At 43.1% G+C, this 26,959-nt stretch overlaps 1 protein-coding gene across 1 annotated transcript in view; it reads right to left on the bottom strand.

Annotated features, from left to right (window-relative positions):
* The window catches only part of tmc3 (transmembrane channel like 3), a 57,379-nt gene that overhangs the window by 23,980 nt on the left and 6,440 nt on the right, over nt 1-26,959 (bottom strand). Inside the window, exons 3-12 of the mRNA XM_088333130.1 lie at nt 19,795-19,870; nt 16,930-17,011; nt 15,284-15,390; nt 13,946-14,044; nt 10,011-10,153; nt 8,187-8,334; nt 8,051-8,094; nt 6,056-6,203; nt 4,945-5,054; nt 468-546 (exon numbers count right to left, since the gene is read on the bottom strand). Of these exons, the coding sequence (XP_088189256.1) occupies nt 468-546; nt 4,945-5,054; nt 6,056-6,203; nt 8,051-8,094; nt 8,187-8,334; nt 10,011-10,153; nt 13,946-14,044; nt 15,284-15,390; nt 16,930-17,011; nt 19,795-19,870 (1,036 nt within the window). The remainder of the gene's footprint in view (nt 1-467; nt 547-4,944; nt 5,055-6,055; nt 6,204-8,050; nt 8,095-8,186; nt 8,335-10,010; nt 10,154-13,945; nt 14,045-15,283; nt 15,391-16,929; nt 17,012-19,794; nt 19,871-26,959) is intronic.

Consider the following 26,959-nt stretch of genomic DNA (forward strand, 5'->3'; position numbering starts at 1 on the left):
CTGTCTCTCTCTCTCTCTCCTTTTCTCCCTCTCCCTGTCTATGTCTACTGTATCTCTCTCCCTGTCTCTCTTTCTCTCCCTTTCCCTGTCTCTCTCTCTCCCTGTCTCTCTTTCTCTCCATCTCACACTCTCTCTCTCTCTCTCTCCCTCTCTCTCCCTTTCTCTATTTCTGTCTCTCTCTCTATATATATATATATGTCTCTCCCTTTTGCTCTCTCTCTCTCTTTCACTCTCTCTCTATCTGTCTCTCTCTTTCACTCTCACTCTCTCTGTCTTTCTCTCTCTCTCACTCAAAAAAATAAATGAATAATTAAAATACTGTGCTGCGATGGCTCTTTGTGTCAACCCTGGTCTAAAGGTAGGGAGCTTTACCTTTAAGGAAAAAATTCACATGACTTGAATTTCAGGATACAAAACGAAAACAAAACAATTAAAATCTGCACAAAATCAGTCAAAATTGTACTTACTGCAGAGCTCATACTGTTGACCTTGTCAAGGAGAGCAATAATAAGACTGTAGAGATTCCCCAGATACAAAACAAGCACTCTGTGAATAAATTATCACATAGATTAGTATGATATATTAGATATAGATTATAGATTATAAAATCATACAGGTACTGTGTAGTAAGGAGATATGGAAAATAGATGAATGGATACAGAGATTTGTTCTTTTACATGGATTGTCATGATTGCTGATGTGAGTCACCAGTGTCTGTTCCTTTGGCGCCAACTGCCTCGGACTCTGATTGGCTCCCTGTCTCTATTTGAACCCACTCCTTTTCTGTCACCTGTTGTCAGTCCGTCTGCGAACCTGAGTTTACTCTAGGCAAGCTTTTCGACCCTGACTCCCACCTGTTTTTGTTCCCGTCTGTTCCCCGGCTTCGACCTGTTTTTGACCCTGACCACGTCTACTCCCCCGTCCCAGCTTTCGACCTCTTTTTGTCCCCGACCACGTCTACTCTCCTTTCCTGACTTACGACTCGCCTCTGACCCGGACCGCATTTTTGCTCTCCTGTCCAGGCTACAGACCCGTTTTTTCGTTCCCGACACCGCCATCGCTCGCCACGGAAGTCCCACTTCTGCCTTCAGAGCTGACCTGCTTCCCGCGTCCAGCAATCACCGGATCGTGGGTGCAACCCTTTCTTTTCTTTCAATAAAACTGAGAGAAACGTAACGCAAGTGGGTTCTGTCTCTGTTCTGGTTCTGACATGGATAACAAATTTACTTAAAAGTGGGCCAATTTACTTAAAAGTGGAACTGTTTTCTCTCAAGAATTAGTAATGAAAATTGAAAAAAAATCTTGCCTTATTAAAATGCTACAAGTATATGGTCTGTGTGGGTTTCAAATTTGACTTTTGTAAGTACTCGCTACAAAAATCGGTTATCGAAGCTCACAAAAATGGTCAGGGCCTCAAGAAATATGTTCTAAATCGAACACCATGTACTAGTGACAAAAGACTCCATATCCTACAATCAGGGTTGGGTAGGGTTACTTTAACTTGATTACTTTCAATTACTTTTGGATTACTCCAATAGCAAATATGCTAATAAAAGACTAAATACGAATAAAATGACTAAATTTTGTGCAGGCTTGGGGAGTAACGGAATACATGGAACAGCAAAAATGATTTTGGCAAGCTGTTTGGATTTATTTTCATTTTGTTTCCGTCACATTTTATGTTCGTTTTGCCGGGAATCAAAAAGATCAAAGCCAGGAGAGAAAGCTTACCACCTGTTGTGAGTCATCATTTTATTTATATTTAGTTTTTTTGTTTTTTATTAGCATATTTGGTATTGGAGTCATCCAAAAGTAATTGAAAGTAATCCAGTTAAAGTAACCCTACCCAACCCTGCCTACAATTGTATCTCCTGCGCAATGCTCAATAACATTGACTTTGGTGATCCTGTCAGTTTAAATGTTCTCACAGTGGATGAGAGACCAAGCCTGAACTATTTCACTTTCGTTGTGGTGGCGGCACCACCGACTGGTGAAAATAAATAGTTGATATCATCTTAGGGGTTTCATTCAGAGCAGTTTGACCAAATCTTCCTATTAATGGCTCAGAAGTGCATTCATACCTTAATAGTGGTACAATGCAAAATTTTGTTAAACTGACTAGCCATGGCAGAACACTCTACGCCATATAAACAATGCTAGTTTTCAAGTCCAGTCACATTCATTCCAACACCCCTTAATCGCTAAAGGGTCTAAAGGGGCTTCACAGACTACAATTACACCATCCCCTGACCTGAAAAATGAATCACACAAACGCAATGGGGGTAAAAAAACAGTATTTCATTATGAATTGTTCGCCCCTTTCTAGCTGTAAGAAATATACATGTTTTTCAGTTTTCTTTGACAATCATTGTCAAGTCAAGTCAAATGTATTTATATAGCCCTTAATCACAAAAATGTCTCAAAGGACTGCACGGGATTACAATGACACAATTACCTGATCTTAAACCAACATGCGGGCAAGGAACAACTCAAAACCTCAGCGTGAGGAAAAAGAGAAACCTTGAGAAGGGACCTCACAAGTGGTAATCCCCCTTCCAGGATGACCAGGGTGAATCACAATTAGCATTACTATACACAAGCATAGTAGACACTAGGTAACATGTTGAAAATTTATCTGGAAAGTGCATGACAGCAGCGATGCCCCCATCCTGTAAACTAGTCGAGAGTGTCTATGACGGCCACGATGCAGCTTCCCATCTCTGCCAGCTGGTCCATGCAGGCGTTCACATGCTTCAGGTCAAATGCTGGTCCGCTGACTCCTCTCAAATCGTCCTTCTCCTTCGTATCACCACCAGGCAGGCAGTCGGAAAAAGACAGGACAATACAGAATATGAGGTGGGCATCAATCATAAGCTTTGGAATAGAAGTGTGTCTTAAGCCTTGATTTAAAAACTTCCATTGAGGTTGCAGATCTTATCTCCGGAGGCAGGGCATTCCGTAGCACCGGGGCCCGGATGGAAAACGCTCTCAAGCTCTCAATTTGTTTCCCCTAGCTTTCTAAATGTCTGGTTCTAATGAGCTTGTACCCCGATGAGTTGCACGGGTCGGGAAGGCCCTTTATAGCTGCTTGCAGTTGTACTTTATCATTATTTCTTTGTGAAAACTGTTTATGTGGCATACACAGACTCAACCACACCTGGGCACACATGTACACACACGCACACAGAGACATTCTTGTTAAAGATGATATATCGGGGAGATGAGGAGGGAAGGGCAAGAGTGAGTAAAAGTGTACGCAGTGAGGCTGTGCTTGCTCCTCTCGGTGAAATGAGCTGGAAAATGGACAAATGATTAAATGCTTTCTAGTTGGCCCTGGAAGAAAGCCAAGCTACCTTGAAGGAGCATTAGGGGGTGCATCAATGTGGAAGAAGAAGGCAGCAATCAGGTTGAAAGGTTGTATTGAACAAAACAGTTGACTTTGAGGCAAATTCCTTGCCCTCCCTTTTGACAGTGTACTTGGTCACCTGATGCTGCTGCAGGATGAGGGGCTGGTGCTGTTCCTCTAGCATAGGTAGAGCTTCTCTACTGCCCGGTGTGTTGAAGGAGACAAAAAAGCCTTTTATTGTGTCAGGCAGGTTGGAGTCGGGGCTGACGAACTGGGGCGTGGACTTGTTACTCTTGTGGTTCTGATGCCTTTCTACATGTTCCGGGCGTTGTTGTGGTTGAAATGGTCCTCGAGTCTGTCCTTATACTGGAGCTTTGCCTCATTGATGCTTTACTTCAGGTCACCTCGGGCCCTGTCGTAGGCCATTCTGTCAACTGATTTGAAAATTGTGTTACAGGCTTTCATGAGGGACAGTACATTGCTGTTCAATCATGGTTTCTGGTTGAGGAACAGAGTGATAGTCTTCACTAGGAGAACAGTGTCCGTGTAGAACCGAACATAGGATGTATACTTCTCCAGGTCTGCGTCCTTGCTAAACACAGACCAGTCTGTGTGCTTAAAGCAGTTCTGTAGTGCAAAGGATGCCCCATCAATCCAAACCTGGACTGTCTCGGTGGTTGGCTTTGTACGGCAGGCCCGAGGCAGGTAGGTGGGTATATGCTCCCCTGATATGTGGGCAACATTCCCAGTGTGGGGCTGCTTCAACCTTGTAAGCAGCCGGGATGTTGCATTAAACCTGTTGTTTCTGGTGTGGTATTTGATGTCCACTTATCCGGGAGCGGATTGCAGGGGCAGCAGCCTCAGTAGGCCAGACCTCCCTAACCCCAGTCATTTCATCCAGCTCATCCGACAGGATCCCAAGGCGTTCCCAGGCCAGCCTAGAGACGAAGTCTCTCCAGTGTGGCCTGGATTGTCCCCGGGGCCTCCTGCCAATGGGACATGCCCAGAACACGTCCCGAGGGAGGTGTTAAAGAGATATTCTTATCAGATGCCCGGGCCACCTCAGCTAGTTCCTGTCAATGCGCAGGAGCAGTGAATCTGCACTAACTCCCTCCAATTTATGATTTTTTTTTTTTGGGCAACTTGTTGGTGTCAAGGTTGCCATGGCGCCCATTTGGCTCCGCCTGTGTGGCACCGGCTGCAGCTTGTTGAAAGATTGGTTTCTCCACTATTTAAACCCTGTCCTGTCAATCCCCTTTTGTCAGTCCGTCTGCGAATCTCCGTGTGTTCAAGGCAAGCCTTTTTTGACCCTGACCCCCGCCTGTCCCGTTTTGCTCCCGTTTGTCTCCGGCTACAACCCGCTTCCCGCATCCAGCGAACACCGGATCGTGGGCGCACCCCTTCCTCGTTCCTTCAATAAAACTTGTGGTAAACGTGACGCGAGTCGATCCTGTTTCCGTTCTGGTCCTGACAGTTGGACTTGTTCTTTAAATTGCCAACATCATAGTTAATAGAAACTCATAGTGACCTATCATGTGTGTCAATTGTTAATTGAAAATCTTCACAAATTAACATTGGAGTGAAAAAAGATTACAAACCTGGCCAGCTGGAAACGCAGCGATGTTCTTGGATGATACATCTCCAACTGCGCTACCAGTTCAAAGGCAGATGGCGCAATCATAGTGATAAGGGACACCACAACACTCACCTTAATAAATGGAGAGGATTCAGGTTAGTCATTTCTTCAAAAAATAGGAAGGTGTGTCAACAACAATCTACTGTAATTCATAATCGGTGTTGAAAAGCATTCTTTCATTTTTACCCATTGTAGGTAAGCAAACGGTGACATTCATTAACCAACTTGACTCGACCTTTGGAAGGGCATGTTCTAAAAGTAAAAAGGCGGTACAACAAAATCTATGAAATTCCAGTACGGTCGGCTACCTAGTTGGGGTTTGAACCACAACATAATCTTGGCTTTGGGGAAGGAGCCCGATGACTGTTAATCTGGAAGTCGGTAAAAGGACTCAGGCAGCACGGCGGCTGGATGGTTAGTACGCAGCCCCATGGTGCAGAGGTTCAGTGTTCAAGTCCAGCTACCGCAACCTGTGTGGAGTTTGCATGTTCTACCCGTGCCTGTGTGGGATTCCTCCGGGCACTGCAGGGTTTTGTGAAAAAGCACTGCAGTGCCATTAAAACAGCTCCCAGCTGCTTCACCTTTTCACAGCGTTCGCTTCCAGTGAGCTTTTTGTGGTCAACATGTTTTGTCTTCAAGTGCCTCTTGATATAAAATTCTTTGAAAACAGCCAGTCTCTCGGCAAATTAGGCAAACGCAGTAGTTACGGATTTCGATGAAAAAATACTCCAATTTCCACTTGTCCTGGAAGCGGCGGCCCTCATAGTCAGCTTTCCTTTTTGTTATTACAGTCGCCATGTTGGAAATGCAGTGGGCTAAAATTCCCACAGAAAGGTGGCCACTGACATCGTTTGATAAAACTGTGGGTTTTTTTTTCGTTTTTTGGTACAAATTTATTTTATACTTAAATCTAAACCGAACTAATAAGTATAAAATAAATTACATCAGGGGTACTTATTTGCACATATTAGTTGGTGTCACAAGTGGTGAACCGTAGGCCCCACTTGGAAAATTATAACAGTGATGGTGACGATTACGATTATCATGCTTTTTTCACATTTCCTTCTCTGTACCTCATTTTTTTCCCATAGCGTCAGCTCCGGCTTCTCCTGCTCCAATTTCTGAGATCGGTCCACCACAAAATAGATAATGTAGATACTGCCAGCTAGAGACATCAACACCAAAATGTTGGCTAGTAATCGCAAGCTGATCAGAACAGCTCTGAAAACATACACAGAAACAGGTGTGATTGTCAAAGAGGACATTTTTTTTTAAACCATTATGTCGGTACGACAATCCTAGAGTATGACTCATGAGATGTAAGCATATCTATTAAAGCCCCAGTATGTAATATTTAACCACTAGATGGCACTTTTGTCCAATGCGTACGAAAACCAGTGCTATACCATACAACAAGACGGCAGACAAAAATGGCGGCGAACAAAGTAGGGATTGCACTATGTATAAGAATGTAAGGTGAAATATAGTTTGATTATAGTTTAAATGTGCTTTTGTATGATTTTATCCTCAAAAGTACCTTAACAAAGCCAAATATTATATCCAGGTGCTGTTTGTATTCTTGCAACAAATGTATTCTCTCGGGGCCCGCTAATTATTAATCAAGATGGCCTTTGCTTTGGTGCCGGGAAGTCTGGGAAAGAGCTTGCCTCCCTTTTATACTCCAATGACTTCACAGTACCTTTTGTGTTACAAAGTTTCACTTTTCATACTGCTCATTTATTATGTTCATGTGCCATCTAGCGACCAGCATTACTCACTTTATTTAAACATGTGATATCTGTCTAAACCAATTAGATTTGTTTCATGTATTCATGTGATCTCGCTTATGCCAATCAGATGTGTTGTTTTATGTCTGTGTTTTCAATAAATGAGTCTCTAGCCATTGGGGGTGTGTAATCCCTTCCTGAGCCGATTTTCTTTATACTAATACAATATCAAATTTTAACCTTGACAAAGAAGTAGACATTTTTTGACCTATGATTTTTTTTTAATAGTCATGTATTTTTGCCTAGTATTCAAATCAATGTTGTTGTTTTTTAATTGGAACAAAGTTTTTTTGTTCCACTGGTAGACACTAAATATTACACACAGCATACAAATAATTACAGAATTTCAGCCTCACTGTTTTGTGAATTGTGTAAATGTTTCGTTGGTGGTAGGCGTGAATTCGCAGCCCCAGCAAATATTTATTTATGTGAATGTGTATAAGTAAATACTGTATGTCTGTAAAGTGTCTAAGAAAGTGCTCTATAAATCTAGTGCTTTAGGATTATAGAGATTTTTAAAGTCAAAGTTTATCATACTCATCGAAACTGTCATGATTACTGATGTGACTAGGGTGTGCCCACTCATTTGGTGCCAATCGCCGCGGGTTCTGATTGGCTCCCTTTCTATATTCTAACCCAGTCCTATCCGTCCCCTTTTGTCAGTCCGTCTGCGTACCTCTGTTTAGGTACAAGGCAAGCCTCTTTCGACCCTGACTCCCACCTGTCCCGTTTTTTGCTCCCATCTGTCTCCGGCTTCGCCTGCGAACCTCTGTTTATACAAGGCAAGCCTTTTTCGACCTTGACTCCCACCTGTCCCGTTTTTTGCTCCCATCTATCTCCGGCTTCTCCTGCGAACCTCTGTTTATACAAGGCAATCATTTTTTGACCCTGACTCCCGCCTGTCCTGCTTTTACTCCCGTTTGTCTCCAGCTTACGACCTTTTTTGACCCCGACCACGTCTACTCTCCCGTTGTGGCTTACGACTCGTTTACGACCCCGACCGGCTACCAACCAGTTTTTCCGTCCCTGACACCGCCATCGCTCGCTACGGAAGATCCACTCCCGTGTTCGGATCACAATCCGAATATGAAAGCGACTTGCTTCCCGCGTCCAGTGAGCATCGGACCGCGGGCGCTGCCCCTCCTTTTTCTTTCAATAATAATTGTGAGAGAACGTTACGCGATTGGGTCTACGCTGTGTGCTGGTCGTGACAGAAACAAGTGACCGAAAATATCATGTAATAAATATTTACATGCCATCATGAAGTTGCAGAATACTTACAGACTGGTCTCTTTCTTCTTTTCCTGTTCTTCAACGATGGCTTCCTATAAAGGAAGGAATGTGAAATTTATAGCACAAAATGTGAAATAAACTCATTATTGCATGCTTTCTGTCAATGTAAAAATAAAATTCTTGCCCTGATGTTGTTGACGATTGCTGCTCCTTTACTCTCGGCAGCCTCTGGATTTCCAATTAAGTAATCCCAAGCACAAAATACCCGCCAGCAAAATGTGAAATTTTCATCAGAAGCACTGGCTAGACTTAGTCTGGAATTCTTGGCCATCCTGAAGAGATAGAGATATGAGAGAAACTTCAAAGCCAACTGATTCATTTCTGAAACCAAAATACTCCCCAGAAAACCATAAGCAAAAACGATCCTTAATCCAGGAGTCTCCAATGTGGTGCCCCCTGAGGACAGTTGAGGTGCCCAAGAACCTGTTCCAAAAATAGCTGGGTCCCTGTGGTTGCAGTTGACTGAGTCTATTTAAAGGTCCAGTGTGTAATATTTGTCCTCTAGATGTCACTGTTGTCTCATGCGAACAAAAAAAACAATGACAGAGCAATGTCGTTTCTCAAATATGATTTTCTTTTTTTTTAAATAACAATGGCGTGATAGTTTATCTATTTTTGCCAAGTATGACCAACAATCCACAAGGTATCACCACAAACATGAACATCAACCACAGAGAGCTAAAACCTCTCACCAAACTCAAATATCTTAGAACTGTCATATCAGAATAGGGGTCAGAACCAGAAATCATGGCGAGGATAGCTCAAACCTCAGCCACACATCTCGGACAAATCTATCTGGAGGGACAAGAACATTGATCAGACTTCCCTCTTCCTCTACATTTGTGAGACATGGACTCTCCCAGCAAAATTGGAAAGGACAATTGTAGGCATCAGCTACTTTGTCCATGTGACAAACGAAACGGTGCGCAACACCATCAGAGGGCACATTGGACCCTACGCAGAACTGTTGTTTACTGTTCGCAGACAGAAACTTTAGTGGTATGGTCATCAGGACTGACCAAGACCATTCTCAAGGGCACAGTCCATGGGGGCAGGAGGAGAGGAAGACCGAGAAAATCTAAGGCGACAGTATTAAGGAATGGACTGGACCCAAGAACAGGCCAGGGACCGTCAACCATTGGAGAAGGCTGGCCAGAGTCGCGTCCACGTTGGTGCCCCGATCGTGAATAGCATAGTATTAGCATAAGTTGTTATTTTATAATTGCATAATAAACCGGATACCCTTTGTGCCCGTTGTACTGATTCGTAACAAAAAGAAGCTCTTAGCTTGAAATACTTTAGAGACCACTGTTATGATGACTGATTAATTTAACCTGTGCCCGCTCGTTTGGCGCCAGCCGCTGCTGGCTTCCAGATTGGTTCCCAGTCCTACCTAAGCTCAGTCCTTTCACTCGCCTGTTGTCAGTCCGTCAGCGAACCTGTTTCTACAAGGCAAGCGCTTTGACTCTGACTCCCGTCGGTCCCGCTTTTTCCACCCATTTTCCACCCGTCCGTTCCTGATTTCCCAGTTTGTCTCCGGCTACGACCTGTATTTTGACCCCGACCACGTTTTGCTGTCCCGTCCCGGCTTACGACCCGTCTTTGATCCCAACCACGTTTTGCTCTCCAGTCCTGGCCATCGACCTTTTTTTTCCGTCTACGACACCACGATCTCCCTCTCCGTAAGATCCACTTCCACATTCGGAACACGATCCGATTTTGTGACCGGCTCGCTTCCCGCATCCAGCGAGCACTGGCTCTTTCTCTCTATAAGCTTGTGGTTAAGGTTACGCATCTGGGTCCTAATTCTGTTCTGGTCATGACAACCACTGCTTTATTCTCTGGTACGATAATCCCTTTCTACATCGTGGTTTACTTTTCGCAGTTTCGCTGAAAGCATGTCACATCTATAGTCTATTCATTCATTAGAGTAGAGATAAGTAATTACTTTTTTAACAGGATGATGAAACTGTAGGCAAAGACGGCCATCCCAACCAAGAAGTAGGCCAGCGGCAATCGGTATCCGGCACTGCCGATTTTCCGTACCCTTCCATAGTAGCCGTAAAACAAAACAGAGTACTGTAGGTAACCCTGTAGATGATTAGATACACAAACATAGGCACACACTTAAAAAATTATATTTACCGTATTTTCCGCACTATAAGGCGCACCCAAAAGTCTTTTTTCAAAAGCTGACCATGCGCCTTATAACACAGTGCGCCTTATATATGGCTCAATGGTGTGTCGCAAAGTCTTGCAACTAATGCAACAGCCGCCGACTAGATTTTCCCCCGAACGTGAAGTAGTCCCCGGTGTATGATGGGATTTATATACCGGCATTTCATTGGCTAACCAATGTGTCAATCATAATTTGAATCGATCACTATTGGCTAAAGTTATTCGGAGGTAAAGGGGGCGGATCCTTTTTATCATTTACGGGCTCGGATAGGCTAAAGGGGCAAAACAAACCCTGCAATTGGCCGAAAAAGATGTGTCAATCATCAGTTGAATCGATCACTATTGGCTAAAGTTATTCGGAGGTAAAGAGGGCGGATCCTTTTTATCATTTACGGGCTTGCATAGGCTAAAGGGACAAAACAAACCCTGCAATTGGCCGAAAAAGATGTGTCAATCATCAGTTGAATCGATCACTATTGGCTAAAGTTATTCGGAGGTAAAGGGGGCGGATCCTTTTTATCATTTACGGGCTTGCATAGGCTAAAGGGACAAAACAAAGCCTGCAATTGGCCGAAAAAGATGAATGTGAATAGCAAGTTTGGTTGGTTGTCTACGGCATAGAGAAAGCATGTTTTACTATTCTGTATTTGTAAATATTTTATTCTCCTAGATTTACTACACTCACGAATATAAGAGGACCATGGTTGCACATTATTATTGAACACAACGACTTCGGTGAGCTACTCCGGCTATATATTTTCCCAGTATCATGTTTCAGATTGATATTGATGTTTGTGTGATGGGTCTTTTTTTAAATTAAACTCAATTCCAAGTGTTTATTGTCATATGCACAGTAAAGTTGCGAGCAAAAAAGAAAATAGAAACTAAGGAATGGTTGGCATTTCTTGAATCCCAAGACTTTAACCTTCCGAATGATATTTGGAACGATGCATTTGAGTGACATCGTACGGACACCGCATCCGAATGTGTCTACGACACGTATTTGCTTCTTTGCAAGCTTTCGGAATGTTAAGGGGGTAATAAGTTTGACTGAACTATCTGACTGTTTTGTCGACGTTCCCATTGTAGCGCCTTATAATCCGGTGCGCCTTATCTATGGAAGATATAGGACCAAAAACTATTTTTTGGGGGTGCGCCCTATAACCTGGTGCGCCCTATAGTGCGGAAAATACGGTAAATCAATTCTAAAATATTGACAGGAATATAATTAAAATTGTTTGTAATATTATTGTTTATGCAAATGTCAGTAACACACCCCAAATAATGATTTACGAATTCACAGTGCAGTGAAAAAGTATCGGCCCCCTTTCTGATTTCTGCGTTTTTTGCATATTTATCACTCACAAAGGTTTCAGATCATCAAACCAATTCAAATGTCACACAGAGTGAACCCAAGGAAATACAAAATGCAGTTTTGAACTGTTAAGGCCCTCCCAAAAAATCTAAGCCCATCTAGCCCTATGGGAAATAATAATTCAACCCCAAAATTGATCACCACCACCCGTGTTGAAGCAAGACACCATTTAAATGGAATCTCTAGAATACAATTGACATGCCACGATCCAAGGAATATCCAGAAGATATTAGAAAAAAAACTATTGGAATCTATCAATCCAGAATAGATTATCAATGTCAGGACCAGGACAGGAAGCAGAACCCACTCGCGTAACATTACTCACAGTTTATTGGGGAGAAGAGAAAGGAGCGCACACTCGATCCAAAGATGGTGGTCGCGGGAGTAGATTGCTCGGAACGAGGAAGTGGTCAACATCAAACAGATCGTGGCGAGAGCAAAACAGGAGCAAAAACACAGGAAAAAAGGGAGATTCACAGGGCTTGGCGTGCCAAAACAGAATTTCGCAGACGCTCCGACAAAAGGCGTCTCACAGGACAGCGTTTAAGTAGTCACAGGGAGCAATCTGTCAACGAGTTTCAGCTGGTGTCCATGGGCAGGGCCAATTGGGCGCCCTGGCAACCGTGACAGAAGCTGGTGCCACACGGCGGGGGCAACAAACAGAGAAAAATGGGTCAGTGGCAGTGGTCAACCCACTAAGACTACACTAAGAGAGCAAAGACGGCTCGGCCCAACATCCAAAGAACTGCAGGCCTCACTGGCCTCAGAAAAGGTCAATGTTCAGGACTCCACTATTAGAAAGACACTGGCCAATAATAGCATCCATGGGAGAGTTCCCAGGCGAAAACCACTGCTGTCACAAAAGAACACAAAGTGTCGTCTCAAATTGGCCAAAAAGCATCTTAAACTCCAAAAAATTAGGGAAACATTCTGTGAACTGATCAGTCAAAAAAATAACTGTTTGGAAGGTGTGCAGACCATTACATCTGGCGTAAAAATGGCACAGAATTTGACAAAAAAAATGCCAACAGTAAAGCATGGTGGTGGCAGTACGATGGTCTGGGACGGCTTTGCTGTCTCAGGACCAGGACATTTTCTATAATTGAGGGAAGGATTAATTCTGGTCTTTACCAGAAAATCTTAAAGGAGAAGGTCCAGCCAACATTTCGTGACCTCAAACTCAAGCGCCCGTGGATCATGCAGCAGGACAAAGATCTGAAACACACCAGTCCACCTCTTAATGGCTCTAAAAAAACAAATAAAGATTCTATAGAGGTAGAGTCAAAAACTGGAATTAAATCCAATTGAGATGCTCTGGTGGGACCTTGAATGGGCAGTTCAAGCTAGAAAATCCTATAATAAGCCAGATTCAAAACAATTTTGCAAGGAAGAGTGGGCCAAAATTCCACAGCGTTTTGAAAGACTCATTACCAATTATCGTAAACGTTTGATTTTTGTTATCGCTGCCAAAGGTAGCCCAGCTCGCTATCAGGTTTCAGGGAACTATTACTTTTTTACATGGGCCAGTTTTGTCATGATTACCGATATGAATCACCTGTGCCCACTTTTTTGGGGGCAACTGCCTCGGACTCTGATTGGCTCCCGGCCCCATTTTGAACCCACTCCTATCTGTCCGAGTTTTTCAGTCCGTAAGCGTACCTAAGTTAACTCTAGGCAAGCCTTACTTGACCCTGACTCACACCTGTTTTTTGTTCCCGTCTGTCCCCCGGCTTCGACCTGTTTTTGACACTGACCACGTCTACTCTCCCGTCCCAGACTTCGACCTCTTTTTGTCCCCGACCACGTCTACTTTCCTTTCCTGACTTACAACTTGCTTCCGACCCCGACCACCTTTTTGCTATCCTGTCCTGGCTACAGACCCGTTTTTCCGTTCCCAACATCGTCATCGCTCGCTACGGAAGATCCACTTCCGTGTTCGGATCACAACTGAGTAAGAGAGCCACTTGCTTCCCGCGCCTAGCCAACGCCGGATCGTGGGCGCAGCTCTTCCTCTTTCCTTTAATAAAACTTGTGAGAAACGTAACGCAATTGGGTCCTGTTTCCGATCTGGTCCTGACAGGTTTTGATTTTCATTTCTGCCTTAATAAATAGAATCAACATTTCAAAACTGCATTTTGTATTTCCTTGGGTTGACTCGGTGTTATATTAAAATTGGTTTGATGACATCAAACCCATGTGAGTGATGAATATGCTTAAAACAAATAAATCAGGGAAGGGGCAACTACCTTAATCACGCCATTTTAGCAGTCTGTCAACATAAAATGCATCATCAAACAGTTGATTCAAACAAAAAAGATTAAGAAGCTTGCCCCAAGAGACCAGATGGTGTCTAGATCCTGAGCAGAAGACAGATGTTCCTTGGGAATAGTTTTGCTCCTTGTGGTTCCAAACGGGGCTCCTGCAAGCAGCTAGCACATATACAGAAACGATCATAGTACACAGCATAAAACATGTTCAAATAGTAAGTCAAATATATTATAAATCATTTGTTTTTAGTTAATTCAACTTAAAAATGTTAAATGCAATGACAGATTCTTTAAAACAGCTGTATGTCATGATTACTGATGCGAAGCACCTGTGCCCGCTCATTTGGCGCCAACTGCCTCGGACTCTGATTGGCTCCCTGTCACTATTTAAACCCACGTCTATCTGTCACCTATTGTCAGTCCGTCTGCGAACCTCAGATTACTTTAGGCAAGCCTTTTTCGACCCTGACTCACTCCTGTTTTTGCTCGCGTCTGTTTCCTGGCATCGACCCGTTTTTTGATCCTGACCTCGTCTGCTCTCCCGTCCCGGCTTTTGACCTTTTTTCGTCCCTGACCACGTCTACATTGTCTCGCAGGATTCAATCCCTTAGCGGGCCTGATGCGGCCCGCGGGCTGACTTTTTGATTATGATGAACTTTGGACTCTTCTTCCATCCAAAATTTTTTAACTTCCTTGAATTTTCAATTAATCAGTATTTAAATACCAAAAGGTTAGTATCCTTTCACTGTATCGATACTGACAAAATATTTGAACCCTCTTCGACATTAGTATGAGTCACAGAACATATAAAAGATACCATGATATTAAAAATGTTCTTGAAGTAAAACACATATCATGGTTCACAGATCCCTTAACCATCTGGGTTGTCCAGGCACCACTTCTTGTGGTGTGTCTTAGGCAAGTACAGCCTGGTGGGGCCCATTCCTTCACAGGCCGGGTTTTAGGGTCGGGGTTTGATATAGATATAGATAGTACTGGTTTTCATGTGGGCAGCACGTCAGCGTAGTGGTTAGCGCGTGTGCGGCACAGTTCTGAGGTCATGAGATCGAACCTCCTGTGTGGAGTTTGCATGTTCTCCCTGTGCTTGCGTGGGTTTCCTCCCACATTCCAAAAACATGCATGTTAGGTTGATTGGCCAGTCCAAATTGTCCCTAGGTGTGAATGAGCGAGTGAATTGTCTGTCTCTGTGTGCCCTGCGACTAGTTCAGGGTGTCCCCTGCCCGAAGATAGCTGGGATGGGCTCCAGAACCCCCCGCGACCCTACTGAGGATAAGCGGTGTAGAAAATGGATGGATGGGTGGATGGTTTCCATGTTTACCAGGAGCAGGAGAAGCCTCCTGATCTGACATGTTGCATGTGCGTAGGGGAGAGAATACTGACCTCTGGTAACACTATGAATGCTCCAGTCATGATGGTGAGGACGATGTTGATCCCAAACAGCCAGCGAAGGAATATGAAGTAGGAGGCAACCCCTGACCCAAAATGACCTCAAAAGAGAGCAGATAAACATGTTTTGAACTTATATTAAAAGGCGCATGATGACATTTTTCAATTCAAAACAAGATACAGAATGCCAGGGTCAAGGTAAAACTGCCAATGTACACAATTGTCAATGACTGTTAGTGAAATGAAATGATCTGCATTTATATAGCGCTTTTCAAGTCAATGACTTCCCAAAGCGCTTTACATTGTGCTTCACATTTCCCAATAGCGGCCGTGATCTGTGCAGCCATGTAAGGCGCTAACCTGCTTATTGGGGGTAATTGGGGGTTCAATGTCTTACCCAAGGACACTTCGACATGTAACACGGACAAGCCGGGATTCGAACTGGGATCCCTTAATCCTAAAACGATCGCTCTACCTCCTGAGCTACTGCCGCCCCTAGTGGATTAATCTATCTATCTATCTATCTATCTATGGTATCTATGGTATCTATCTATCTATCTATGGTATCTATCTATCTATCTATGGTATCTATCTATGGTATCGATGGTATCTATTTATGGTATCGATGGTATCTATCTATGGTATCTATCTATGGTATCTATCTAGACATCTATCTATCCATCTCGACATCTATCTAGACTTCTATGGTATATATGCTGTCTATCTATCTATGGTATCTATGGTATCTATGGTATCTATCTTTGATATCTATGGTATCTATCTATGGTATCTATCTATGGTATCTATCTATGGTATCTATCTATGGTATCTATGGTATTTATCTATCTATCTATGGTATCTATAGTGTAATGGTATCTATGGTATCTATCTATAGTGTCTACCTATGGTAGCTATGGTATCTATCTATGGTATCTATCTATGGTATCTAACTATCTAACTATGGTATCTATCTATGGTATCTATCTATGGTATCTATGGTATTTATCTATCTATCTATGGTATCTATAGTGTAATGGTATCTATGGTATCTATCTATAGTGTCTACCTATGGTAGCTATGGTATCTATCTATGGTAATTATGGTATCTATCTATGGTATTTATGGTATCTATCTATAGTATCTACTTATGGTATCTATCTATGGTATATATAGTATCTATTTATGGTATCTATCTATCTATCTATGGTATCTATCTATGGTATCGATGGTATCTATCTATGGCATCTATCTAGACATCTATCTTGCTATCTATGGTATCTATCTATGGTATCTATCTATGGCATCTATCTATCTATCTATCTATCTATCTATCTATCTATCTATCTATCTATCTATCTATCTATGATATCTATGGTATCTATGATATCTATGATATCTATGATATCTATCATATCTATGGTATCTATGGTATCTATCTATGGTATCTATGGTATCTATCTCTCTATCTCTCTATCCCTCCATCCCTCTATCCATCTATTTATCTATCTATCTATCTATCCATCTAGCCATCTACCTTGGTCATATCCAAGGATTAAAGCTGAGTGAATTAAACTGTTAAAAATAAAATGATACAAGCAAGATATTAATAACACACAGAATTTTTCTTGTAAATAACTTACTTTCAATTTTCTTAATCCTCACTTCCCACGGAATAAACACAACCACAATGTTGTAAACCACTCGAGACATTTTCTTCAGCATCTGTAAGAGAAAATAATAATACTTAATTGTTAAATACAACTCTAAATCAGGTGATGGTTAAGTCGATCACAGAGGTAGTAATGGTCGGAAACATTGGATTTGCAGCACTTTATATGGTAAATTCTTCCCCCAACCAGCAAATCACTGTGGAAGGCTTTGCTCTCTGGTATCCGATCTGCAACCTCCGTGGAACTGTTTAAATCTAGGCTTAAAACACACTTTTGTTATATGGTTTTTGTTGACGATGTCTGTGTATTGCAACAACCATTGCAGTCTGGTCTTCCTGGAAGGGGGGATTACCTCATGTGCAGTAGCTTCTCAAGGTTTCTTCATTTAGAGGTTTTGAGTTTTTCATTGCCCTCATGTAAGTTTTGGATCAGGGGATGGTGTCATAATAGTCTGTAGTTTGCAATAGTCTGTGGTCTGTTAAGCCCTTTGAGACTCCTTGTGATTAAGGGTGTCAGAAATAACCACGACTTGACTTGACTCAAGCGGTTCACTGTTTGGGGACAGTTTGAATGTAATTCCTTACCTCCATGAACCTTTCATGATTACTGATGTGGGGTAAAGGAATATGGAAGTTTGAATTTGGGTTTGTCTGTTGGACTCTTTGTGCTTTGTGCCAAAGTTTTCAGGAGACCGTGAATTTTGACCTGGGGCAGCTCTCAGGCAGAGAGAGGTTACGAGCTGTCTGAGACCTACGCGGAGGAGTCAACGCGCCATTCTCCCGGGAACGGGAGACCTTAAATCTTGAGGAGCTGTCTGGGGGCCGACCGGGACCGGGCGGAGTCGACGCGCCATTCTTCCGGGAACGGGGACCAATGAGAACCATCGAAGGGGCGGAGGAGATGCTTTGCTGAGCAACTCCGAAGAAGAAGAAGAGTCGGGTTTTTTTTGGAAGGAGAAGCGTGCAGAGATGTAGTGATTTGTGTGTTAGAAATAAAATCCACCCGTGAGTGAAAACGCCGGCTTCTGGGAACTTTCTATGCAGAAAAGAGCGCGCAAATTGTTTGGATGAATGGTGATTGGGAAAGGTCACAAACTGGAGTCAGATGATTAATTTAAATTTGTGTTGATTTAACAAGAAATTCCAACAGGGGCACCTGAGGCTGCCCCGTTGGGGCCAACAGCCACAGACCCTGATTGGCTGTTGGACTCTTTTTAAACTCCCGCCTTCCTAAAAACACTCGTCCGATCGTCTGTGAACCTCCTCTATCCTGCCCTGTTTCCTGCCTGATACCTGTTGCCGACCTCTTTTCTGGACCCGTTTCTGTTTTTGCTCCTACGCCCTGGCCATCGACCTGTTTTTCTCGCTGCCTACGACTACCCTCGCTGGACGCGGAAGTGCCACTTCCACGTTATTGCTATCTGCTACCAGTGACCGACGATCATCGGATCGTGGATGCTAGTCCTTTTCTCCTTCTTAATAAAAACTGAGTAAAACGAACGCAATTGGGTCCCGTCTCCGTTCCTGGTCTGTGACAGAACCACACTCTGAAACCGCCCACATTTGGCCTACGTGAGCTTAGTATATATATATTACTCGACACATCGCAAAAAAACTGTTGCAAAGTATTAAGGATTGATAATCAGAATATATAACAGAACCACTCTTTAAAATTTGGTTTATTATAAATCTACTTATAACATTCATTGCATGTATATGACATGGCAGTTTTCCATCTGCCATGAGTATGTACCTGTATTGACTCATCTTCATTCATGCAATGTTTGCGTTGCATCGGCTGCTACAAGCCACGTGAACTCCTCTTTCCACGATGCTTTTAATGTACGTTTACGTTTTGTAGCGTCATACATTTTCTTAGCTTCTTTTGAATATTTCTTCTGGGGCTTGATTGTTTTGGCTAGATTCCTAACCACTTCTCCATTTTTCTTGTGTTCTCTTTGCGTCTACTTTGGAAAACGATATGCAAATGCACGACTTTATAACTGTCATGGTCGCCGTGGCGACCGGTCTGCCCCGCCCCCTGGGCACCAGCTGAAGCAGATCAGCTAATTGCGTGGCTGCTATTTAAGGTTGGGTGGTGGGTATTGCGGGTGTTGGCTCATTATACCTTTTCTGTTCTGTTATGCCTTGTCCTGTTTAGTTTAAGTCGGAGGAAACCTGTACCTGACCATTCTGAGTGTAAGAATGTTTTTGTTCTGTTTTGTCCCGGAGTTTTTGGACAACTTTTATTTTGGTAAATAAAAGTTTTGATCGTACGCAATTGAGTTCTCCCTTCCTGCCTCCTGCCTCCGTTCCGGTCCGGTCACCCCTTCCACCCCGTGACATTTAATGTACGTTTACGTTTTGTAGCGTCATCAATTTGGTTAACTTCTTTTGAATCTTTCTTCTGGGGCTGAGGTTTTGGCATGATTCCTAACCTCTTATCCGTTTTTCTTGTGTTCTCTGTGCGTCTACTTTGGAAAACGATATGCAAATGCACGACTTTATAACGCTCTGGAAAGTCCGGAAGCACGAAGTTATTCGATGCAGGCTTCTGATCGGCTGCCGAGTATGCAAATTGTCAAACGAACCGAAATTTCCAAACCCAACGAATATTTCGAAATCGGAATAAAGCAAACGTATGTTTTGAAAGAATCCGGGCGGAGACGTTGTGTAAGTTGTACGCCCGACGTAAAAGATCAGACACCGGCTTTGTGCACTATATCTTTTCCAGGTGTGTTCAACACCACACCGAAGCTCTTTAAATTAAACAATAAACACATGCTTTGTTGTTTGATGTAGTCAGTTTAATTTAAATATCGCAGTGAATACATACATCAGCTCCTGCTGTTTGATAGCCTCTGGTTCTGGTCAAGCGTCCCTCATACTTCAAGACTATCTCTCTGGCATGCCTAGAACATACAAGTAAGAGTAAACCATTTTCCAATGTTTTACAGACAGAAAGTAAGATGCAAATTACAGTAAATTCCCATCTACAAGCCGCCACCTTTTTACTACATTTTCAACACTGCTACTTTGAATACAGCTTATTATCTCATCTCATCTCATTAGCCGTACCGCTTATCCTCATTAGGGTCACGGGGGGGCTGGAGCCCTTCCCAGCCATCTCCGGGCAGTGGGCAGGGGACACCCTGAACTGGTTGCCAGCCAATCGCAGGGCACGCAGGGACAGACAACTCATTCGCTCATTCACACCTAGGGACAATTTGGACCGGCCAATTCACCTGAAATGCATGTTTTTGGAATGTGGGAGGAAACCGGAGTGCCCGGAGGAAACCCACGCAAGCCCGGGGAGAACATACAAACTCCGCACAGGAAGTCTGGAGCTGGATTTGAACCCACGCAGAAGGTTCCCGTGACACGAACTGTGCCGCACAAGCGCTAACCACTGCGCCGCCGTGCTGCCCGCTTATTATTATCATTATTATTATTATTATTATCATTGCAACTTTATCACGCACAAATGAAGTCCACAATTTATACATCCAAACTAAACAGCAGTGGACGTTATCTATCAAAAATATTACAGTTCTCTTTCAGTATCATCTGTGTCAATGTCAGGTCACTGAAGTAGAATGAATGAAAACTTTATTTCGAACATAAAAATAAAAACAGGACAAAAACAATGAGTCAACAACAGAATAATGTTTCCTTTAATCCTCGAGGAACGATGACAAGCGAGTGCAATTTGTTCCGGGATCGCAGAAACTATCAATGACAATAACACAAAAAGACAACTTCCACAACTGGGTTGCAATCTGGCACTATTCTAAGCATGTTTGCCTTGTCATCAAAAATGCAGGGCTCAAAATGTATGCGACACAGCACTAGTGCATATGTGCTCGTATTAGTAATCGGCATATTTTCAAGAGAGAAAGAGAGAGAGAGAGAGAGAAATTATGCAAAAAAAACGGACTATTTTCTTTCATTTTGAATGTTTTAGAATTTGGGAATCCCATAAAATGCAAACGCCTTGCACAAAGCCAAAATCAGGTTTTGTTCTTAAATTTGAGAATTTATCTTTTAATCAGGTGCGCTCTGTAGCGCTCTGTAGTCTGGAATTTACGGTAATATACTAGCAGTAAAATACTAAGTGTCATAAAAATTTGGGGGCAGCACGGCGGCGCAGTGGTTAGCGCATGTGCGGCACAGTTCATGTCTTGGGAACCTCCTGCGTGGGTTCAAATCCAGCTCCAGACTCCCTGTGCGGAGTTTGTATGTTCTCCCCGTGCTTGCGTGGGTTTCCTCCGGGCACTCCGGTTTCCTCCCACGTTCCAAAAACATGCATTTCAGGTGAATTGGTCGGTCCAAATTGTCCCTAAGTGTGAATGAGCGAGTGAGTTGTCTGTCCCCGTGTGCCCTGCGACTGGCTGGCAACCAGTTCAGGGTGTCCCCTGCCCACTGCCCGAGTATTGCTGGGATGGGCTCCAACCCCCCCGCGACCCTACTGAGGATAAGCGGTTTAGCTAATGAGATGAGATGAGGTAAAACAATTTACAGTGACGTTTTTTTCTATATATTCATCACTCACAAAAAGTTTCAGATCATCAAACTAATTTTAATGTCACACAGAGATAACCCAAGGAAATACAAAATGCAGTTTTGAAATATCTCATCTCATCTCATCTCATTAGCTGCACCGCTTATCCTCAGTAGGGTCGCGGGGGTGCTGGAGCCCATCCCAGCAATCATTGGGCAGTGGGCAGGGGACACTCTGAACTGGTTGCCAGCCAGTCGCAGGGCACACAGGGACAGACAACTCGCTCGCTCATTCACACCTAGGGACAATTTGGACCGGCCAATTCACCTGAAATGCATGTTTTTAGAATGTGGGAGGAAACCGGAGTGCCCGGAGGAAACCCACGCAAGCACGGGGAGAACATACAAACTACGCACAGGAGGTCCGGTAGCTGGATTTGAACCCACACAGGAGGTTCCCAAGACCTTAGAACTGTGCCGCACACGTGCTAACCACTGCGCCGCCGTGCTGCCCAGTTCTGAAACCTATTAGCAACTTTGGCCATCTTTGGCTGCAATGACAGAAATAAAATAAATAACAGAAGCAGAACTTTTTTGTTTCTTTTTTTTTTTGAGCCATTCGGAGATGGACTTCCTTTTGTGTTTCGGGTCGTTCTCCTACTCCATGATCCTAGAGCGCTTCTGTCCGAGGTCAAGAACGAACGGATGGCCAGACATTCTCCTTCAGGATCTTCTGGTAAACACCAAATTCATTATTGTGCTGATCACAGCGGTTGGCACTAGTCTTGATTTGTCTCTTCCCTTTATTAGTACATTGTCACCTTTGGTTCCATGCTAGTTGGTTGTCTTCCATGTCCCAATCTTCTGCTATTCCAGTGTAATGAACTCTTGGCTGTCCTTCCAGATCACGAGTAATGCCTGAACTGTTGGACCGTTGCCTTCTCTGATTGGATTTACTGGAACACAACCCCTCGCCTGCCTTTTGGATCACCACCTGACTTACCGTGTACTGAACTTTGCTTGAATAAAAGACCCCCATTTACCGTATAAATCTGTTCTGGTTCTTCACCGTTTTTGGTTGCAAGTCTTATTAAAGTACAAACCAGTTTTTGAGCAATTAGACTGAAACATCTAGGACAGTTGTCTCAAACTCAATTGATTTGGGGGCAGCTGAAGCTAGGATCCGGGTGAGGTTGGGCCAAATAGAGTTTTCCGGAAAAACAGCACTGATTAAAAAAAGATCTTCTGTTCTTAAAGGGACAGTGTTTTATAGTTGTCCACTAGATGTCCCTGTAATGTGTAGTGCAGCCAAAAATGAAGATTAAAAACCGTGTAGACCGAAAGTAAGCAAAAGCAGCCTTTTTCTTCCAATTTTACACAGCATTTCTCAAAGAAAGACAAAAAATATATTTTTAAAAGGAATACAAAATAGAGAAGTATCAATTAGAAAACAGGAATAAAAAGAAAAGTAGGAGAAAAGAAAGCAAAGAAGTAAAATGGGAAAATAAGAAAAAGGGAAAGAAATGGATTCAAGAGAAATGAGACAAAAACAGTTTTCTTTTCCTTTTTTGTCCTTTTTTCTTTTCTTATTGTATTTATTTTTTCATAATTGTCATCTCATCTCATCTCCTCTCATTAGCCAATTGGGTCGCGGGGGGGCTGGTGCCCATTTTTTCATAATTGTCATACTTTTCTTATTTCTTCTTTTTTCAAAAGTAATGAGGTGCGTTTTGGTGACTTTGAGTCTGTCAGAATCAGAACAGGAAGAAGTAAGGCAGAAGTCTGGCGTGAAAAAATAGGAAGCCAGACGATATCAGTTACACGAGCAAATGACGGAAAGATGGGGTCGATAGCGGACAGGACGGGACAGACAGGATTGATACCAGATACAGGAGACTGGAGACAGATATCAGACAGGACGAGACAGCCGGGTTTGACATTGGAGACTGGAGTCCAATATCAAACAGGACGAAATAGACGGCATCAATACCGGACAGGATACACAAGCAGGATACCGGACAGAGTCAAAACACACGTCTTGCGGGTGCATAGGTTCATTGACGGACTGACCAAGGGTGAGTGAGAGCACTGAGCTTAAAGAGGAGGGAAGCCAATCAGTCAACGAGCCGCGACTTGTGCCAAATGGGCGGGGCCAATTGGGGGCAATGGGCAACCGTGACAGTCTCTGTATTTTGTCTTTATATGTTGGGCTTTTAGCACTCATTTTGATGACACGTTAGAATTCAGCGGCATCTGATGGGAAAATAATACACACTGTCCCTTTTATATTAAGTTGGGGGCCTCAAACTATCATCCTGGGGGCCGCGATTGATCGTTTGAGACCCTTGATCTAAGCGCGAGACAACACTCAATGAAGCGCAAGAGAAAAACAAGCTGCAGGTTGAAATATGTCCACTTGATGTTGCCAAAGCCAGGTGCCTCTCACAAAGACACTGTACTTGTATTTATTTCTCTCTCTCTCTCTCTCTCTCTCTCTCTCTCTCTCTCTCTCTCTCTCTCTCTCTCTCTCTCTCTCTCTCTCTTTTCCACCCCTTTTCTTCCACTCTGTCTCTTTTACTCTCTGTGTTTCTCTTTTTCTCTTCCTTTGTTGCTCTTTGTCTCTTTCTCTCCCTCTGTCTATTAACCTCTTTTGCTCTAACTTCCTTTTTTCCGTTTCTCTCTTTTCTCTTTCTCTCTTCCTACCCTTCGCGCTTTCTTTTCTCTTTTCTCTCCTTCTGTCATTCTATTTCTCTTTGGATTTCTTTCTTCCGCTCCCTTTCTTTTCCCCCTCTCTCACAACTTCTCTTTATCTCTTTTGTTTCTCATGCTCTCTCCCTCTCTCTCTCTTTCTTTCTTTGTCCCACCCTCTCTCCTTTTCCCTCCCTCTTTCTCTTATTTCTTTATCTCTCTTTTTTTCTTTCTCTCTTATCTAATAGTCCGGCCCCCGACAGAATGTTTGTTCTATCGAGTGGCCCCCGAGTTAAAATGAGTTCGACACTCCTGATCTAGGCGAAAATTACAATAGAACCGACTCATCGATCGAGTTATTCACAATAAGAGGTGTGGTTTTTCCCACAATGCACCACTGTAAAAAACACCCATTTTCCTGAGTCAGAACATTGATTCCTGATAACAAAACAATGATTTCACAAAAGACTTTGGGCGTAAAACGAGGCCCGCGGTTAATTCTCCATACATTTGAAAGAAACGTTTTTTTTTAAAGATAAACAAAGAAAGATGGGTCTTAAAACTGGGATCCATGAAATAATATATGAGCTGTATTGCAGAGAAAGTGAGGAATGTTCAGCCGAAGATTAAACGGGAGTATAAAATGCAGAATTGCTTCCTATTCTTGATGGCTGCAATAAAACCTACTCAGTAAGAACAAACTGCCCGGATAAAACCGCCTATCTATTGCACCTACTCAGCACATCTAGGAAGCTCTTCCACTCAACACGCTCTGCCTCGGCGTACAGGGGTGTCAACTCATTTTAACTCGGGGGCCACACGATAGAACATACAATCTGTCGGGGGCCGGACTAGTAGATTAAAGAGAAAGAAAAAGAGAGATAAAGAAATAAGAGAAAGAGGGAGGAAAAAGGGAAGAGGGCGGCCAAAAATGAAAGAGAGAGAGAGGGAGAGAGCATGAGAAACAAAAGATCAAAAGTCGGGAGAGAGGGGGAAAAGAAAGGGACAGGAAGAAAGAAATCCAAAGAGAAATAGAAAGACAGAAGGAGAGGAGAGAGAAAGAGCAACAAAGGAAGAGAGAAAAAAAAGAGAGAGAGAGAGAGAGAGAGAGAAAGAGCAACAAAGGAAGAGAGAAAAAGAGAGGGAGAGAGAAAGAGCAACAAAGGAAGAGAGAAAAAGAGAGAGAGAGAGCAATAAAGGAAGAGAGAAAAAGAGAGAGAAAGAGCAACAAAGGAAGAGAGAAAAGGAGACAGAGAGAGAGAGAAAGAGCAACGAAGGAAGAGAGAAAGAGAGAGAGAGAGAGAGAGAGAGAGAGAGAGAGAGAGAGAGAGAGAGAGAGAGAGACAGAGAGAGACAGAGAGAAAGAGCAACAAAGGAAGAGAGAAAAGGAGAGAGAGAGAGAGAAAGAGCAACAAAGGAAGAGAGAAAAAGAGAGGGAGAGAGAGAAAGAGCAACAAAGGAAGAGAGAAAAAGAGAGGGAGAGAGAAAGAGCAACAAAGGAAGAGAGAAAAAGAGAGGGAGGGAGAGAAAGAGCAACAAAGGAAGAGAGAAAAAAGAGAGAAAGAGAGAGAGAGAGACAAAGAGCAACAAAGGAAGAGAGAAAAGGAGAGAGAGAGAAAGAGCAACACAGGAAGAGAGAAAGAGAGAGAGAGAGAGAGACAGAAAGAGCAACAAAGGAAGAGAGAAAGAGAGAGAAAGAGAGAGAGAGAGAGAGAAAGAGAGAGAGAGAGAGCAACAAAGGAAGAGAGAAAAGGAGAGAGAGAGAGAGAGAGAGAGAGAGAGAGAGAGAGAGAGAGAGAGAGAGAGAGAGAGAAAGAGCAACAAAGGAAGAGAGAAAAAGAGAGAGAGAGAAAGAGCGCGAAAAAGAGAGAGAGCAACAAAGGGAGAGAAAAAGAGAGAGAGAGAGCAATAAAGGAAGAGAGAAAAAGAGAGAGAGAGAGCAACAAAGGAAGAGAGAAAAATAGAGAGAGAGAGCAACAAAGGAAGAGAGAAAGAGAGAGAGAGAGAGAGAGAGCAACAAAGGAAGAGAGAAAAAAAACGAGAGAGAGAGAGAGAGAGAAAAAGAAATACAAGTACAGTCAAGTCAAGTCAAGTCAAGTCATTTTTATTTGTATAGCCCTTAATCACAATAAGTCTCTAAGGGCTTCAGTGTCTTTGTTCGAGGCACCTGGCTTTGGCAACATCAGGTTGACATATTTCAACATGAAGCTTGTTTTTCTCCTGCGCTTCTCTGATTCAATCCCTTAGCGGGCCTGATCTGGCCCGCGGACCGCCTGTTTGACACCTGTGTGCTAGACTATAAGTGGTGTGCTGCTCATTTTTATTAAAATATGACATGGAGACTCAATTATTCATAAATAACTCAAACAACTATTATTAAAATAAGGATAATCATAATAATGTTCATGATAATGAGGAAAATTGTATTAATGGTGATGATAATAATAATAATAATAATAATAATTTCCTTGTATTGTCATTCTGTGTAACAATGTACACAGAACGAAATGTCGATTGCACCTGACCCGTTGTAGCGAGCCGATGCAGCCGCAGCCAACAGAGGGCGCCACCGACCACTTTTTAAGTCTTAGGAATGACTCGGCCGGGGCGCGAACCACCGACCTCCCAGTCTCAAAGCGGGCGCTTTACCATCTAGGCTACTGAGCTGGTATAATGAAAACAATACTGATAAAGATGATAATAAAAAGATAAAAATTGTCAGGACCAGAACGGAAACAGGACCCACTCGCGTAACGTTTCTCACAGTTTTATTAGGAAGAAGGGAAAGGACAGCACCCACGATCCGGAGATCG

Source organism: Urocampus carinirostris, chromosome 4 (assembly GCF_059441175.1).
Source record: "Urocampus carinirostris isolate Australia breed hairy pipefish chromosome 4, RoL_Ucar_1.0, whole genome shotgun sequence".
NCBI lineage: Eukaryota > Metazoa > Chordata > Actinopteri > Syngnathiformes > Syngnathidae > Urocampus > Urocampus carinirostris.